This window comes from Bombina bombina, chromosome 2 (assembly GCF_027579735.1).
Source record: "Bombina bombina isolate aBomBom1 chromosome 2, aBomBom1.pri, whole genome shotgun sequence".
NCBI lineage: Eukaryota > Metazoa > Chordata > Amphibia > Anura > Bombinatoridae > Bombina > Bombina bombina.
In genome coordinates, this window is record NC_069500.1 from 87,544,678 (window position 1) to 87,564,498 (window position 19,821).

General features: G+C 40.7%; 1 protein-coding gene across 14 annotated transcripts in view; it reads left to right on the forward strand.

Moving 5' to 3' along the window:
- The window catches only part of NEDD4L (NEDD4 like E3 ubiquitin protein ligase), an 826,963-nt gene that overhangs the window by 645,096 nt on the left and 162,046 nt on the right, over positions 1 to 19,821 (forward strand). For all 14 annotated transcript variants that reach the window (XM_053701158.1, XM_053701159.1, XM_053701160.1 and 11 more), the window contains one exon: positions 14,066 to 14,232. In XM_053701158.1, the coding sequence (XP_053557133.1) occupies positions 14,066 to 14,232 (167 nt within the window). The remainder of the gene's footprint in view (positions 1 to 14,065; positions 14,233 to 19,821) is intronic.

Sequence of the window (19,821 nt, forward strand, 5' to 3'; positions counted from 1 at the left end):
TTGAAAGGACAAATCTCTGCTCTTTCTGTTCTTTTTCACAGAAAGATTGCTATTCTTCCTGATATTCATTGTTTTGTACAAGCTTTGGTTCGTATAAAACCTGTCATTAAGTCAATTTCTCCTCCTTGGAGTTTGAATTTGGTTCTGGGAGCTCTTCAAGCTCCTCCGTTTGAACCTATGCATTCATTGGACATTAAATTACTTTCTTGGAAAGTTTTGTTCCTTTTGGCCATCTCTTCTGCCAGAAGAGTTTCTGAATTATCTGCTCTTTCTTGTGAGTCTCCTTTTCTGATTTTTCATCAGGATAAGGCGGTGTTGCGAACTTCTTTTGAATTTTTACCTAAAGTTGTGAATTCCAACAACATTAGTAGAGAAATTGTGGTTCCTTCATTATGTCCTAATCCTAAGAATTCTAAGGAGAAATCGTTGCATTCTTTGGATGTTGTTAGAGCTTTGAAATATTATGTTGAAGCTACGAAATCTTTTCGTTAGACTTCTAGTCTATTTGTTATCTTTTCCGGTTCTAGAAAAGGCCAGAAAGCTTCTGCCATTTCTTTGGCATCTTGGTTGAAATCTTTAATTCATCTTGCCTATGTTGAGTCGGGTAAAACTCCGCCTCAGAGGATTACAGCTCATTCTACTAGGTCAGTTTCTACTTCCTGGGCGTTTAGGAATGAAGCTTCGGTTGACCAGATCTGCAAAACAGCGACTTGGTCCTCTTTGCATACTTTTACTAAATTCTACCATTTTTATGTATTTTCTTCTTCTGAAGCAGTTTTTGGTAGAAAAGTACTTCAGGCAGCGGTTTCAGTTTGAATCTTCTGCTTATGTTTTTCGTTAAATTTTATTTTGGGTGTGGATTATTTTCAGCAGGAATTGGCTGTCTTTATTTTATCCCTCCCTCTCTAGTGACTCTTGTGTGGAAAGATCCACTTCTTGGGTAGTCATTATCCCATACGTCACTAGCTCATGGACTCTTGCTAATTTCATGAAAGAAAACATAATTTATGTAAGAACTTACCTGATAAATTCATTTCTTTCATATTAGCAAGAGTCCATGGTGGTTATGATTTTGTATTTTGTATAAAGCACAATTATTCCAATTCCTTATTTTATATGCTTTCGCACTTTTTTATCACCCCACTTCTTGGCTATTCGTTAAACTGAATTGTGGGTGTGGTGAGGGGTGTATTTATAGGCATTTTGAGGTTTGGGAAACTTTGCCCCTCCTGGTAGGAATGTATATCCCATACGTCACTAGCTCATGGACTCTTGCTAATATGAAAGAAATGAATTTATCAGGTAAGTTCTTACATAAATTATGTTTTTTGGGTTTCATGTCCATTTAAAGGTTTATAGTAGATTAATGCATGCTTACTCCCCCCCCCCCCCCCCCATAATTATTGATATATGCAAAATGGCATCTGAAGTCTTCAGCAGTAGCATCTTTTTCCTGATGTTTTGTTCCCCATATACTAATACATTCTATATTTCTCTTGTTAAGTGTATCCAGTCCACGGATCATCCATTACTTGTGGGATATTCTCCTTCCCAACAGGAAGTTGCAAGAGGATCACCCACAGCAGAGCTGCTATATAGCTCCTCCCCTCACTGCCATATCCAGTCATTCTCTTGCAACTCTCAACAAAGATGGGCGTAGTAAGAGGAGAGTGGTGTATTGTAGTTAGTTTTTTAACTTCAATCAAAAGTTTGTTATTTTTAAATGGTACCGGAGTGTACTGTTTCATCTCAGGCAGCATTAGAAGAAGAATCTGCCTGTGATTTCTATGATCTTAGCAGAAGTAACTAAGATCCATTGCTGTTCTCACATATTCTGAGGAGTGAGGTAACTTCAGAGGGGGAATAGCGTGCAGGTTTTCCTGTAATAAGGTATGTGCAGTTAACATATTTCTAGGGATGGAATTTGCTAGAAAAATGCTGCTGATACCGGATTAATGTAAGTTAAGCCTTAAATGCAGTGATAGCGACTGATATCAGGCTTATTAACAGAGATACATACTCTTATAAAAGTGTAATATAAAACGTTTCCTGGCATGTTAATCGTTTTTATATATGTTTGGTGACAAAACTTATTGGGGCCTAGTTTTTTTCCACATGGCTGGCTTGATTTTTGCCTAGTAACAGGCTTTCCACTGTTGCAATATGAGTGGGAAGGGCCTATTTTAGTGCTTTTATGTGCAGCTAAAAATACTGACAGAGACATTCAGCTTCCTTCTGCATGATACAGGACATCTCTGAAGGGCTCAAAAGGCTTCAAAGTCGTGTTTGAAGACTGTCCCTAAGGTGGAGGGAGCAGTTTCTACTTTAGCAAAGCGTACCACTATCCCGGTTGAGGACAGTTGTGCTTTTTCAGATCCAATGGATAAAAAATTAGAGGGTTACCTTAAGAAAATGTTTATTCAACAAGGTTTTATTTTACAGCCCCTTGCATGCATTGCGCCTGTCACTGCTGCGGCGGCATTCTGGTTTGAGGCCCTGGAAGAGGCCATCCATACAGCTCCATTGACTGAAATTGTTGACAAGCTTAGAACTCTTAAGCTAGCTAACTCATTTGTTTCTGATGCCATTGTTCATTTGACTAAACTAACGGCTAAGAATTCTGGATTCGCCATCCAGGCGCGTAGGGCGCTATGGCTCAAATCCTGGTCAGCTGATGTGACTTTAAAGTCTAAATTACTCAACATTCCTTTCAAGGGGCAGACCTTATTCGGGCCTGGTTTGAAAGAAATTATTGCTGACATTACTGGAGGTAAGGGTCATACCCTTCCTCAGGACAGGGCCAAATCAAAGGCCAAACAGTCTAATTTTCGTGCCTTTCGAAATTTCAAGGCAGGTGCAGCATCAACTTCCTCTGCTTCAAAACAAGAGGGAACTTTTGCTCAATCCAAGCAGGCCTGGAAACCTAACCAGTCCTGGAACAAGGGCAAGCAGGCCAGAAAGCCTGCTGCTGCCTCTAAGACAGCATGAAGGAGCGGCCCCCTATCCGACAACGGATCTAGTAGGGGGCAGACTCTCTCTCTTCGCCCAGGCGTGGGCAAGAGATGTTCAGGATCCCTGGGCGTTGGAGATCATATCTCAGGGATATCTTCTGGACTTCAAAGCTTCTCCTCCACAAGGGAGATTTCACCTTTCAAGATTATCTGCAAACCAGATAAAGAAAGAGGCATTCCTAAACTGCGTACAAGATCTCCTTGTAATGGGAGTGATCCATCCAGTTCTGCGGACGGAACAAGGAAAGGGGTTTTATTCAAATCTGTTTGTGGTTCCCAAAAAAGAGGGAACCTTCAGACCAATTTTGGATTTAAAGATCCTAAACAAATTCCTCAGAGTTCCGTCATTCAAGATGGAAACTATTCGAACCATTTTACCCATGATCCAAGAGGGTCAGTACATGACCACAGTGGACTTAAAGGATGCCTACCTTCACATTCCGATTCACAAGAATCATCATCAGTTCCTGAGGTTTGCCTTTCTAGACAGGCATTACCAATTTGTAGCTCTTCCATTCGGGTTGGCTACAGCCCCAAGAATTTTTACAAAGGTTCTGGGCTCACTTCTGGCGGTCCTAAGACCGCGAGGCATAGCGGTGGCTCCTTACCTGGACGATATCCTGCTACAGGCGTCAAGCTTTCAAATTGCCAAATCTCATAATGAGGTCGCATGGGTGGAAAGTGAACGAAGAAAAGAGTTCTCTATCTCCTCTCACGAGGGTTTCCTTCCTAGGGACTCTAATAGATTCTGTAGAAATGAAAATTTACCTGACGGAGTCCAGGTTATCAAAACTTCTAAATGCTTGCCGTGTTCTTCACTCCATTCCGCGCCCCACGGTGCTCAGTGCATGGAAGTAATCGGCTTAATGGTAGCGGTGATGGACATAGTGCCATTCGCGCGCCTGCATCTCAGACCGCTGCAATTATGCATGCTCAGTCAGTGGAATGGGGATTACATAGATTTGTCCCCTCTACTAAATCTGGATCAGGAAACCAGAGATTCTCTTCTCTGGTGGTTATCTCGGGCCCATCTGTCCAAGGGTATGACCTTTTGCAGACCAGATTGGACAATTGTAACAACAGATGCCAGCCTTCTAGGTTGGGGTGCAGTCTGGAACTCCCTGAACGCTCAGGGTTCATAGACTCATGAGGAGAAACTCCTCCCAATAAATATTCTGGAGTTAAGAGCAATATTCAATGCTCTTCTGGCTTGGCCTCAGCTAGCAACACTGAGGTTCATCAGATTTCAGTCGGGCAATATCATGACTGTGGCTTACATCAACCATCAAGGGGGAACCAGGATTTCCCTAGTGATGTCAGAAGTCTCCAAGATAATTCGCTGGTCAGAGACTCACTCTTGCCACCTGTCAGCGATCCATATCCCAGGTATAGAGAACTGGGAGGCGGATTTTCTAAGTCGTCAGACTTTTCATCCGGGGGAATGGGAACTCCATCCGGAGTTGTTTGCTCAATTGGTTCTCCGTTGGGGCAAACCAGAATTGGATCTCATGGCGTCTCGCCAGAACGCCAAGCTTCCTTGTTACGGATTCAGGTCCAGGGACCCAGAAGCGGCACTGATAGATGCTCTAGCAGCGCCTTGGTTCTTCAACCTGGCTTATGTGTTTCCACCGTTTCCTCTGCTCCCTCGTCTGATTGCCAAAATCAAACAGGAAAGAGCATCGGTGATATTGATAGCGCCTGCGTGGCCACGCAGGACCTGGTATGCAGACCTAGTGGACATGTCGTCATCCTTTCCACCATGGACTCTGCCTCTGAGACAAGACCTTCTAATACAAGGTCCTTTCAATCATCCGAATCTACTTTCTCTGAGACTGACTGCATGGAGATTGAACGCTTGATCCTATCAAAGCGTGGCTTCTCCGAGTCAGTAATTGATACCTTAATACAGGCACGAAAGCCTGTCACCAGGAAAATTTACCACAAGATATTGCGTAAATATCTTCATTGGGGTGAATCCAAGAATTACTCATGGAGTAGGGTTAGGATTCCTAGGATATTGTCCTTCCTCCATGAGGGTTTGGACAAAGGATTATCAGCTAGTTCTTTAAAGGGACAGATTTCTGCTCTGTCTATTCTTTTACACAAGCGTCTGGCAGAAGTTCCAGACGTTCAGGCATTTTGTCAGGCTTTAGTTAGAATTAAGCCTGTGTTTAAACCTGTTGCTCCTCCATGGAGCTTAAACTTGGTTCTTAACGTTCTTTAAGGGGTTCCGTTTGAACCCCTTCATTCTACTGATATCAAACTTCTTTCATGGAAAGTTCTTTTTCTGATGGCTATTTCCTCGGCTCGAAGAGTCTCGGAGTTATCTGCCTTACATTGTGATTCTCCTTATCTGATCTTTCATTCAGATAAAACCTGGGTTTTTACCTAAGGTGGTTTCTAACAGGAATATCAATCAAGAGATTGTTGTTCCATCATTATGTCCTAATCCTTCTTCAAAGAAGGAACATCTTTTGCATAATCTAGACGTAGTCCGTGCCTTGAAGTTTTACTTACAGGCTACTAAAGATTTTCACCAAACATCTAACCTGTTTGTTGTTTACTCTGGACAGAGGAGAGGTCAGAAGGCCTCGGCAACCTCTCTTTCTTTTTGGCTTCGGAGTATAATCCATTTAGCCCATGAGACTGCTGGACAGCAGCCTCCTGAAAGGATTACATCTCATTCTACTAGAGCTGTGGCTTCCACCTGGGCCTTTAAAAATGAGGCCTCTGTTGAACAGATTTGCAAGGCTGCAACTTGGTCTTCCCTTCATACTTTTTCCAAATTTTACAAATTTGATACTTTTGCTTCTTCGGAAGCTGTTTTTGGGAGAAAGGTTCTACAGGCAGTGGTTCCTTCCGTTTAAGTTCCTGCCTTGTCCCTCCCATCATCCGTGTACTTTAGCTTTGGTATTGGTATCCCACAAGTAATGGATGATCCGTGGACTGGATACACTTAACAAGAGAAAACATAATTTATGCTTACCTGATAAATTTATTTCTCTTGTAGTGTATCCAGTCCACGGCCCGCCCTGTCCTTTTCAGGCAGGTCTAAATTTTAATTAAACTACAGTCACCACTGCACCCTATGGTTTCTCCTTTCTCGGCTTGTTTCGGTCGAATGACTGGATATGGCAGTGAGGGGAGGAGCTATATAGCAGCTCTGCTGTGGGTGATCCTCTTGCAACTTCCTGTTGGGAAGGAGAATATCCCACAAGTAATGGATGATCCGTGGACTGGATACACTACAAGAGAAATAAATTTATCAGGTAAGCATAAATTATGTTTCTCCAACATAGGTGTGTCCGGTCCACGGCGTCATCCTTACTTGTGGGATATTCTCTTCCCCAACAGGAAATGGCAAAGAGCCCAGCAAAGCTGGTCACATGATCCCTCCTAGGCTCCGCCTACCCCAGTCATTCTCTTTGCCGTTGTACAGGCAACATCTCCACGGAGATGGCTTAGAGTTTTTTAGTGTTTAACTGTAGTTTTTCATTATTCAATCAAGAGTTTGTTATTTTAAAATAGTGCTGGTACGTACTATTTACTCAGAAACAGAAAAGAGATGAAGAATTCTGTTTGTATGAGGAAAATGATTTTAGCAACCGTAACTAAAATCCATGGCTGTTCCACACAGGACTGTTGAGAGCAATTAACTTCAGTTGGGGGAACAGTTTGCAGTCTCTTGCTGCTTGAGGTATGACACATTCTAACAAGACGATGTAATGCTGGAAGCTGTCATTTTCCCTATGGGATCCGGTAAGCCATGTTTATTACGATTGTAAATAAGGGCTTCACAAGGGCTTATTTAAACTGTAGATTTTTTTTTGGGCTAAATCGATTGATATTAACACTTATTTAGCCTTGAGGAATCATTTACTCTGGGTATTTTGATTTAATAATATCGGCAGGCACTGTTTTAGACACCTTATTCTTTAGGGGCTTTCCCAAAGCATAGGCAGAGTCTCATTTTCGCGCCGGTGTTGCGCACTTGTTTTTGAGAGGCATGGCATGCAGTCGCATGTGAGAAGAGCTCTGATACTTATAAAAGACTTCTGAAGGCGTCATTTGGTATCGTATTCCCCTTTGGGTTTGGTTGGGTCTCAGCAAAGCAGATACCAGGAACTGTAAAGGGGTTTAAAGCTTAAAACGGCTCCGGTTCCGTTATTTTAAGGGTTAAAGCTTCCAAAATTGGTGTGCAATATTTTCAAGGCTTTAAGACGCTGTGGTGAAAATTTGGTGAATTTTGAACAATTCCTTCATGTTTTTTCGCAATTGCAGTAATAAAGTGTGTTCAGTTTAAAATTTAAAGTGACAGTAACGGTTTTATTTTAAAACGTTTTTTGTACTTTCTGATCAAGTTTATGCCTGTTTAACATGTCTGAACTACCAGATAGACTGTGTTCTGAATGTGGGGAAGCCAGAATTCCTATTCATTTAAATAAATGTGATTTATGTGATAATGACAATGATGCCCAAGATGATTCCTCAAGTGAGGGGAGTAAGCATGGTACTGCATCATTCCCTCCTTCGTCTACACGAGTCTTGCCCACTCAGGAGGCCCCTAGTACATCTAGCGCGCCAATACTCCTTACTATGCAACAATTAACGGCTGTAATGGATAATTCTGTCAAAAACATTTTAGCCAAAATGAACCCTTGTCAGCGTAAGCGTGGCTGCTCTGTTTTAGTTACTGAAGAGCATGACGACGCTGATATTAATATCTCTGAAGGGCCCCTAACCCAATCTGAGGGGGCCAGGGAGGTTTTGTCTGAGGGAGAAATTACTGATTTAGGGAACATTTCTCAGCAGGCTGAATCTGATGTGATTACATTTAAATTTAAATTGGAACATCTCCGCATTTTGCTTAAGGAGGTATTATCCACTCTGGATGATTGTGAAAATTTAGTCATCCCAGAGAAACTATGTAAAATGGACAAGTTCCTAGAGGTGCCGGGGCTCCCAGAAGCTTTTCCTATACCCAAGCGGGTGGCGGACATTGTTAATAAAGAATGGGAAAGGCCCAGTATTCCTTTCGTCCCTCCCCCCATATTTAAAAAATTGTTTCCTATGGTCGACCCCAGAAAGGACTTATGGCAGTCAGTCCCCAAGGTCGAGGGAGCGGTTTCTACTTTAAACAAACGCACCACTATTCCCATAGAGGATAGTTGTGCTTTCAAAGATCCTATGGATAAAAAATTAGAAGGTTTGCTTAAAAAGATGTTTGTTCAGCAGGGTTACCTTCTACAACCCATTTCATGCATTGTCCCTGTCACTACAGCCGCATATTTCTGGTTTGATGAACTGCTTAAGGTGCTCGATAGTGACTCTCCTCCTTATGAGGAGATTATGGACAGAATCAATGCTCTCAAATTGGCTAATTCTTTCACTCTAGACGCCTCTTTGCAATTGGCTAAGTTAGCGGCTAAGAACTCTGGGTTTGCTATTGTGGCGCGCAGAGCGCTTTGGTTGAAATCTTGGTCGGCTGATGCGTCTTCCAAGAACAAGCTACTAAACATTCCTTTCAAGGGGAAAACGCTGTTTGGTCCTGACTTGAAAGAGATTATCTCTGATATCACTGGGGGTAAGGGCCACGCCCTTCCTCAGGATCGGCCCTTCAAGGCAAAAAATAGACCTAATTTTCGTCCCTTTCGTAAAAACGGACCAGCCCAAGGTGTTACGTCCTCTAAGCAAGAGGGTAATACTTCTCGGGCCAAGCCAGCTTGGAGACCAATGCAAGGCTGGAACAAGGGAAAGCAGGCCAAGAAACCTGCCACTGCTACCAAGACAGCATGAAATATTGGCCCCCGATCCGGGACCGGATCTGGTGGGGGGCAGACTCTCTCTCTTCGCTCAGGCTTGGGCAAGAGATGTTCTGGATCCTTGGGCGCTAGAAATAGTCTCCCAGGGTTATCTTCTGGAATTCAAGGGACTTCCCCCAAGGGGGAGGTTCCACAAGTCGCAGTTGTCTTCAGACCACATAAAAAGACAGGCGTTCTTACATTGTGTAGAAGACCTGTTAAAAATGGGAGTGATTCATCCTGTTCCATTAAGAGAACAAGGGATGGGGTTCTACTCCAATCTGTTCATAGTTCCCAAAAAAGAGGGAACGTTCAGACCAATCCTAGATCTCAAGATCTTAAACAAATTTCTCAAGGTCCCATCGTTCAAGATGGAAACCATTCGAACTATCCTTCCTTCCATCCAGGAAGGTCAATTTATGACCACGGTGGATTTAAAGGATGCGTATCTACATATTCCTATCCACAAGGAACATCATCGGTTCCTAAGGTTTGCATTCCTGGACAAACATTACCAGTTCGTGGCGCTTCCTTTCGGATTAGCCACTGCTCCAAGGATTTTCACAAAGGTACTAGGGTCCCTTCTAGCGGTGCTAAGACCAAGGGGCATTGCAGTAGTACCTTACCTGGACGACATTCTGATTCAAGCGTCGTCCCTTCCTCAAGCAAAGGCTCACACGGACATTGTCCTGGCCTTTCTCAGATCTCACGGCTGGAAAGTGAACGTGGAAAAGAGTTCTCTATCCCCGTCAACAAGGGTTCCCTTCTTGGGAACAATTATAGACTCCTTAGAAATGAGGATCTTTCTAACAGAGGCCAGAAAAACAAAGCTTCTGGACTCTTGTCGGATACTTCATTCCGTTCCTCTTCCTTCCATAGCTCAGTGCATGGAAGTGATCGGGTTGATGGTGGCGGCGATAGACATAGTTCCTTTTGCGCGCATTCATCTAAGACCATTACAACTGTGCATGCTCAGTCAGTGGAATGGGGACTATACAGACTTGTCTCCGAAGATACAAGTAAATCAGAGGACCAGAGACTCACTCCGTTGGTGGCTGTCCCTGGACAATCTGTCTCAAGGGATGATGTTCCACAGACCAGAGTGGGTCATTGTCACGACCGACGCCAGTCTGATAGGCTGGGGCGCGGTCTGGGGATCCCTGAAAGCTCAGGGTCTTTGGTCTCGGGAAGAATCTCTTCTACCGATAAATATTCTGGAACTGAGAGCGATATTCAATGCGCTCCAGGCCTGGCCCCAGCTTGCGAGGACCAGGTTCATACGGTTTCAATCAGACAACATGACGACTGTTGCGTACATCAACCATCAGGGGGGAACAAGGAGTTCCCTAGCGATGGAAGAAGTAACCAAAATTATTCTTTGGGCGGAGTCTCACTCCTGCCACCTGTCTGCTATCCACATCCCAGGAGTGGAAAATTGGGAAGCGGATTTTCTGAGTCGTCAGACATTGCATCCGGGGGAGTGGGAACTCCATCCGGAAATCTTTGCCCAAGTCACTCACCTGTGGGGCATTCCAGACATGGATCTGATGGCCTCTCGTCAGAACTTCAAAGTTCCTTGCTACGGGGCCAGATCCAGGGATCCCAAGGCGGCTCTAGTGGATGCACTAGTAGCACCTTGGACCTTCAAACTAGCTTATGTGTTCCCGCCATTTCCTCTCATCCCCAGGCTGATAGCCAGGATCAAGCAGGAGAGGGCGTCGGTGATCTTGATAGCTCCTGCGTGGCCACGCAGGACTTGGTATGCAGATCTGGTGAATATGTCATCGGCTCCACCTTGGAAGCTACCTTTGAGACGAGACCTTCTTGTTCAGGGTCCGTTCGAACATCCGAATCTGGTTTCACTCCAGCTGACTGCTTGGAGATTGAACGCTTGATTTTATCGAAGCGAGGATTCTCAGATTCTGTGATCGATACTCTTGTTCAGGCCAGAAAGCCTGTGACTAGAAAGATTTACCACAAAATTTGGAAAAAATATATCTGTTGGTGTGAATCTAAAGGATTCCCTTGGGACAAGGTTAAGATTCCTAGGATTCTATCCTTCCTTCAAGAAGGATTGGAAAAAGGATTATCTGCAAGTTCCCTGAAGGGACAGATTTCTGCCTTGTCGGTATTACTTCACAAAAAGCTGGCAGCTGTGCCAGATGTTCAAGCCTTTGTTCAGGCTCTGGTTAGAATCAAGCCTGTTTACAAACCTTTGACTCCTCCTTGGAGTCTCAATTTAGTTCTTTCAGTTCTTCAGGGGGTTCCGTTTGAACCCTTACATTCCGTTGATATTAAGTTATTATCTTGGAAAGTTTTGTTTTTAGTTGCGATTTCTTCTGCTAGAAGAGTCTCAGAATTATCTGCTCTGCAGTGTTCTCCTCCTTATCTGGTGTTCCATGCAGATAAGGTGGTTTTACGTACTAAACCTGGTTTTCTTCCAAAAGTTGTTTCTAACAAAAACATTAACCAGGAGATTATCGTACCTTCTCTGTGTCCAAAACCAGTTTCAAAGAAGGAACGTTTGTTGCACAATTTGGATGTTGTTCGCGCTCTAAAATTCTATTTAGATGCTACAAAGGATTTTAGACAAACATCTTCCTTGTTTGTTGTTTATTCAGGTAAAAGGAGAGGTCAAAAAGCAACTTCTACCTCTCTCTCTTTTTGGATTAAAAGCATCATCAGATTGGCTTACGAGACTGCCGGACGGCAGCCTCCCGAAAGAATCACAGCTCATTCCACTAGGGCTGTGGCTTCCACATGGGCCTTCAAGAACGAGGCTTCTGTTGATCAGATATGTAGGGCAGCGACTTGGTCTTCACTGCACACTTTTACCAAATTTTACAAGTTTGATACTTTTGCTTCTTCTGAGGCTATTTTTGGGAGAAAGGTTTTGCAAGCCGTGGTGCCTTCCATTTAGGTGACCTGATTTGCTCCCTCCCTTCATCCGTGTCCTAAAGCTTTGGTATTGGTTCCCACAAGTAAGGATGACGCCGTGGACCGGACACACCTATGTTGGAGAAAACAGAATTTATGTTTACCTGATAAATTTCTTTCTCCAACGGTGTGTCCGGTCCACGGCCCGCCCTGGTTTTTTTAATCAGGTCTGATATTTTATTTTCTTTAACTACAGTCACCACGGTACCATATGGTTTCTCCTATGCAAATATTCCTCCTTAACGTCGGTCGAATGACTGGGGTAGGCGGAGCCTAGGAGGGATCATGTGACCAGCTTTGCTGGGCTCTTTGCCATTTCCTGTTGGGGAAGAGAATATCCCACAAGTAAGGATGACGCCGTGGACCGGACACACCGTTGGAGAAAGAAATTTATCAGGTAAACATAAATTCTGTTTTTTTTTATGTGGCTGAGGCACTGTTTTTTGGGGGGGTTTCTTCCTGTCTGTCATGTTTTTTTTCTTGCTTTTTTAATCTGAAACATAGGTGGTTACAACCATTTATATTGTGTGTTACTCCACCTGTTTCTGTAATGTATATGGTTTTATACCACTAAACCAAACATGAAAAGTTGTTTCCTCATATATCTTGGTAAAGTACGGTGTTATGTTTTGCATTGCTTGCTGTGTAGAAATAATAATCTGTCCTGTTGCATATAGCAGATCTGTGCACGAGGATTTAGAGAATAAGGAGATATTTAAAGTGCCTCCTCATTCACCCCCCCCCCCCACACACACACACACACATTTTGATGTGTGGGGTCTCCACCCTGTATATGATGGTGTTAGATACAATCTGGAAAATCCAAGGGACAGTGATACTTTCTCATTTTTAGTGGTGTGAATGGAGAGATCTTCTGGACAAGAAACCCCTCATTGGAAAGAGGGAAATCTGCTGTAAAATTCTCATTCACCTGCAGCTTCAATAAAATTGTATTATTTGGAAGAAAGGAGGAGGGCTCTGATGAAATCCATATCTCCCTCTGTCTTTTGATGTAGAGATTGAAGTGACTCCCTAGCCTAATAATGTTGGCCACCTGCCCCAGCAAAGCACCAGGGCAGTGTATGAGAATCACTTACCTAATGTATTTACCGTATGGGGCAGTAACTCCAAAAGAGCCTATATTCCCTTAAAGAAGTATACAAGAAAAGGAGGGGGCGCCGTAGGGGGGGATAATCTGTAATCCTAATAAGTATAATGATAGAGTTATTCAATCTTATATATCATATAAAGCAGACAAAAACCTCATAAGAGAAAGATAAAATACTGGTCATGAGACTATACAGTCTAATGTAACAATTGTAGTAGCAAGATAGATATATAACACAACCTCCTAAGTGAAAGACAAGGATAAAAAATATAAATACAATGGTAGGCAGGTAACTAGACCTCAGAGTATCATGCTTCACAAAGGTGTGTGAACTGATTAATACAAAACACTAAATGACATATATATAGAAGGATATGATCAGATAGTATAATAGTCTCTAATAATACTGGTGAAGAGTCACTGGGGTGGAAGTCAGGCAGCTATCTGTAGAGATCCAGGCCGGGATCCAAAGCAGCAATCTACAAAGACAAGAGAGGACAGAAGCGCCACATGTCCTCTCTTGTCTTTGTGGATTCCCTTAAAGACTGTATACAACAAGCAAGCACAATACTACAGTATGATAAAGGGGAAAATCCTCTTTCAAATGAGGCGTCTCATGCCTTCTAGATATCTGGTAATTGCCATAGGTAACCTTTTGGGTGCTCTGGGCTCTAAATTGTATATATACACAACAATGAGGGAAGGGCCCACCTGTCACATGAGAAGTCACACACGTGGTTATCAGGTGATCACCATAGCAACAGTCGATCATCTGATAGAACAATTGGTGTATGAAACAAAATCAGGTGGTTGTGCTAAAGGTTTAGGAAATAATAACTCCCATGCTATATAGAAAATGTAATTTAAAAAAATTATACAATGGATTTCCCCCATATTTGAATAATTCTGTATTGTTTTTTGCAGATATATGTGGGTACATTTATGCAAATTATATTGATATTTTTCTACATGCAAATATACACACCCAAATATAGATAGACAAATCAGAAATTTATGTAGACTTGCTCCAAATGCTCCTCTGATAACAGTAAAGATAAGATTATAACAGAGGCTCATCACAAAATGCACAGTATATATTTGTTATTCTACACATATTTCTTCCTACACATATAAGATGCCAGAAATCATGTTTCAAGATTTAGTTCAGAAGGGTAAACTCATGTCAAGTACTTCTATCTTCTTTACAGCAAGCCTGGAATGCTGTAGATTCAAATGATTCCAACTCCCCACATCAGCAAGAATTACCAGCTCCACCTATGCCACCAGGATGGGAAGAGAAAGTAGACAACCTTGGGCGCACATATTATGTGAACCATAACAACAGGACCACTCAATGGCATCGACCAAGTTTAATGTAGGTATTGTTCGTACCACTTGACCTGAAACAAGCAGTCGGCCACCACTGTGTAAAGCCTATTTATTTGATGACAATGCAGGCGGTCTTGGACTTTTAATAGCAGTGGGCTCCCTCACCTCTACTGGAAGAAACTTACAGCCTGCGCAGTGATTGTACCGCCCGCATCGTCATAGAAAAAAAAGCAGGTTCTACACTGGGGTGGCCTGCTGCTTGTGTTATAGTAAGATGTATCATTAAAAATAAACGTTTACAGGATGAATAATCGTATGAGACCTTGGAGGATTGTATGTCTACGATGCATACATTTAACTGCACTGCCTTTACTATTCGTTTAACATCTTTAAACACACAAAAAATGCAATTAAACTTTTCATATATAGCAAAATTGTTTTTTTAACAAATGTATACCACCCTCACAGTAAAACTTGTAGCATAATTCAAGAATTTACAAATAGTTTAATAATTTTTTAGCCCTAATATGACAATTTCTAAGTTAAAGGGATATTAAACAGTGATCGTTTGGTAAAAGCAAATGTTAAATCAGAGTAAACAGTAAAATAAACAGATTGTGTAAAAAGATACAAACAAGAGAGCTTACATTTTGGCAGCTTATGTTCCTTTTCTGAGCATGGGCAAATTGAACTCCCTGTTTATGTAGTCTATTCACGTAATAGTAAAGCAGCTCATGTTACTCTAGAAGTTTTATGACATCAAGCTAGCTCAACCTTCCTGCAGAGACCACAGCCTTCTTGTAGGGTTGTGAGAGGAAGTAATGGACACTGCACAAATTAAGTTTAAAAAAATAAATAAAAGGTAAAATGTATTTACAATGATAGATAATACGTATTATGCTGATTTATATTAAGTATAAGACACTGCTTAGTGCTTTTTTTTATTAGAACAGTTAAACAAATCTATTTAAAAGGACAGGACAGTCAAAATTAAACGTGCCTGATTCAGATTCACTTCTATATTGAAATGTTATTTGTTCTCTTGGTGTCCTTTGTTGAAAAAGTATATGTACATATCCTACACTACTGGGAGGTAGCTGGCGATTGGTGGCTACACACAGTTGTCTTTATTGGCTCACAAGATGTTTAGGTAGCTTCCACTAGTGCATTTCTGCTGACTTTAACTATGTGTTTAATCCATTTGCAAGATTTAAACACAGTTTTTAAACAAGCAATAATAAAATGCTCTAATATATTCAATCTTTTTTTTACTTTTATATCCATTTAATAAAGTAACAACTTTTAAAAAGCACCCTCAGCTTGTAATTTATCAAAAAACCTCACTATAAATGTACAAGTGGCCCTCGGTTTACAACGGTTCAATTTGCACCGTTTCAGAATAACAAATTTTTTTTCAGTCATGTGACTGCTATTGAAAAGCATTGAGAAACAGTGCATATAGCCAGTAGGTGGAGCTGTCCGCTTGTGTTGCAGCAAAGATATGCAAGCCAAGCAAGCTGAAATTAATCGGTTTAAGCAGACCTGAGCTATCGAGCAGCTTGCAAAGGAACAAGATCTTCCTGTCTATAAATCAGTCCAGATTGGAATGCATAGAAAGAACTGTTTGCAGAAAAATGCAAGTAAAGTCTGTGTGTTGTGATTATTTTATTAGGTTTATAATGCTGTTTAGCTGATGTTTTTGTTCATTTAATTTAGTTTAATTATATATTCTGTGTTGTGTGATTATTTTATTAGGTTTATAATGCTGTTTAGCATTTAAAGTCTTTATTTCAAAGCTAAAAATAATGTATTAGGTGTTACTTATGCCAATTTTGATAGGGGCCTGAAACCTAACTCCCTCACTTCCCACTGACTTACATTATAAACTGGGTTTCAATTTACAATGGTTTCAATTTACAACGGTTTCAATTTACAACCATTCCTTCTGAAACCTAACCCCGGCTTAAACTGAGGATTACCTGTAATAATGTACAAAAAAAAAAAAAAAAAAGACTGTTGATTGTTGACTGACATTGAAGTAAGATTGAAACTTTCATGATAAAGATTCAGAATTTTAAATAAACTTCTAAATCTCCTCCTGTTATTACATTAACCTCTCTCTCAAGAGTGTGCACATGGCTTGATCATTATATTTGTGCCACATAGTGCTCAGGACTCATTCATTCAAAGGATACAGACATATATTTGATACAAGTGATAGACATAAAATAAAAAGGTTTTTATAAATAGTACAGTGTATCTAAATCATTAATTTGGATGTTTGTGTTCTATTAATATTGTACAAGGCTGTACAAGGACTTAAAGGGATATAAAACCCAACATTTCCAATGTTGCTTGAATCCGTGACAAGGAATGTCAGCCACCAATCAGCAGTTCATTATTATAGGTATATGTTTCAACAAAGGATACCACGAGAACAAAGCAAATTAAATACAAGAGGTAAATTGAAAAGTTGTTCACAATGGTATGCTCTATCTGAATCATGAAAGAATACTTTCAAGTTTCATGTCCCTTTATAATATACTCTATAATAATGGCATATTTGGAACAAGCTATTAATGTTAATGCATATTTTTACTATTACATATGGGATATTTTAATATAATTATCTGTTATTTCCTTTGATATCCTTAAGTCACTAAAGTTATACTTTTATATCTAAGTGGGAAAGTATTGAAATGAATGTAAAATGGCACATATAAAAAATGGTTTTCTCAGTAGTTGCATGGAGAAGTTAATATATGGAAAAATATTCCTCCCGAGTGTATACGCTTCAGCTTGAGCTACTAGCAACATATTTTGGCTTAAGGCGTAAATTTATTTTCAGTTTGTAATGATTAGAAGTAAATCCTAAGGTGGATTCGAAAGTCCACCAGGAATATAAAAGAACATTTTATTTTAGGGACAATGGTAAAAATATAGATTGGTATTCTAAGTGCATTTGCGTTAATTGTTATCGTCATAAACACTCAAGTGAGATGGTTTTGCATATTTCCAAACAAGTTTATTAGCGGAAAAAGACAATTTTGGCCAAGTACTCATGACCTCATATTCCAGAAGATACTTTTGCCAAAATACTCTTGCTGCCCAGTGGAGAAACGAAATTGAGGGAAGGTGATGAAATGTTGAATTTATGGTCTTTTCAGTACAGTGAGATTTTAAAGAGAATGAGAGGAGAAAGGACAGAGTTCAAGAGAGAGTTTCGGCATTGTTAGTTTTTATTGTTTTATAAGCTAGTGCCAGCACTTCCTGCCAGGGTTGCTGTAATATTTATAACAGTGCAGTGCACTATGCCAATATATATATATATATAAGTGGTACAATATACTGTGCATTCATTTGTTACCACAGTCTCAAGCAACCAAAGAGTTAAACATACTGGTATGGAGGGGATTGATATCTCTGTCCTTAACCCTATAAGGATCAGTACTAATAAGTCTACATGAACCTTAGAATGTGTACAACGAAGGGCAGCTAGATACAGTGCATCTACTGCTAGGCAGCTGACCCAACAGTTCTATCTTACAAGTTGCTTGGCAACCATGCCTCTGCGTGGTTCATGTTTAATAGAAATATCCAAGGTTGCTGATAGTTTGTCAGTCATTAAACGTCAGAGCCAGTACTGAACATCAAAGAAGATAAAATATTGCACATTAACATCAGCTCTGTTGTGACACAAATATACATAAAGAATCATTGATATGTACCTTGATTGCTAGACACAAGCATATATAATATATATATATATATATATATATATTCTCTCTATCTCTCATTCTCTCTCCTTCTCATTCTCTCTTTCTCTCTCATTCTCTTTCTCTCATTCTCTCTCTCTCCCTTTCTCTCTCTCTCTCATTCTCTCTGTTTCTCATTCTTTCTTTTTCTCATTCTCTCTCTTTCTCTCGCTCTATCTCTCTCTCCATCTCTCTCTCTCTCTCTCTCTCTCTCTCTCATTCTCTCTCTCTCATTCTCTCTCTCATTCTCTCTGTCTTATTTTCTGTCTCTCTCATTCTCTCTCTCTCTCTCTCTCTCTCTCTCATTCTCTAGTTCTCTCTCATTGTTTCTCTCATTCTCTCTCTCTCTCTCTCTCTCTCTCTCTCTCTCTCTCATTCTTTCTCATTTTCTCTCTCTGTCTCATTTTCTGTCTCTCACTCATTCTCTCTCTCTCTCTCTCTCTCTCTCTCTCTCTCTGTCTCTCTCATATCCATAGTGTTTGGTTACATGAAACTAGAAACAACATTTTCATGATTAAGATATAGCACTCAATTTTTAAATACTTTTTTTTCAATTTACTACTATCAAATTGACTTCTTTCTCTTGGTATCCTTTATTAAAAACATACCTAGATAGGCTCAGGAGCAGCAATGCACTACTGGGAATTATTTGGTGATTTGTTGCTACACATGTTGCTTGCCATTGGAGCTGATTTCAATTATGTGTTTAACACAGTGATATGTAAAACAGTCAGATAATAAAATGCTATAACACATGAGAGCATTTTCTTTTTACATTTGTATGTCCCTTTAATATTCTTGGAGCTTTCTGTCTTTTTGCCTCCTTCAGCTACGCTATACATATTAAAGGGATATTAAACACTAAATAAATGCTAGATAGAATGGTGATGTCAAAGAAAAGATTAGTCTGGGAATAACATGCAGATGTCTTTTTCTTTTGCATGATGTACCGAGTCCACGGATTCATCCTTACTTGTGGGATATTATCCTTCCTAACAGGAAGTGGCAAAGAGAGCACCCATAGCAGAGCTGTCTCTACAGGGAGTGCAGAATTATTAGGCAAGTTGTATTTTTGAGGATTAATTTTATTATTGAACAACAACCATGTTCTCAATGAACCCAAAAAACTAATTAATATCAAAGCTGAATAGTTTTGGAAGTAGTTTTTAGTTTGTTTTTAGTTTTAGCTATTTTAGGGGGATATCTGTGTGTGCAGGTGACTATTACTGTGCATAATTATTAGGCAACTTAACAAAAAACAAATATATACCCATTTCAATTATTTATTTTTACCAGTGAAAACAATATAACATCTCAACATTCACAAATATACATTTCTGACATTCAAAAACAAAACAAAAACAAATCAGTGACCAATATAGCCACCTTTCTTTGCAAGGACACTCAAAAGCCTGCCATCCATGGATTCTGTCAGTGTTTTGATCTGTTCACCATCAACATTGCGTGCAGCAGCAACCACAGCCTCCCAGACACTGTTCAGAGAGGTGTACTGTTTTCCCTCCTTGTAAATCTCACATTTGATGATGGACCACAGGTTCTCAATGGGGTTCAGATCAGGTGAACAAGGAGGCCATGTCATTAGATTTTCTTCTTTTATACCCTTTCTTGCCAGCCACGCTGTGGAGTACTTGGACGCGTGTGATGGAGCATTGTCCTGCATGAAAATCATGTTTTTCTTGAAGGATGCAGACTTCTTCCTGTACCACTGCTTGAAGAAGGTGTCTTCCAGAAACTGGCAGTAGGACTGGGAGTTGAGCTTGACTCCATCCTCAACCCGAAAAGGCCCCACAAGCTCATCTTTGATGATACCAGTCCAAACCAGTACTCCACCTCCACCTTGCTGGCGTCTGAGTCAGACT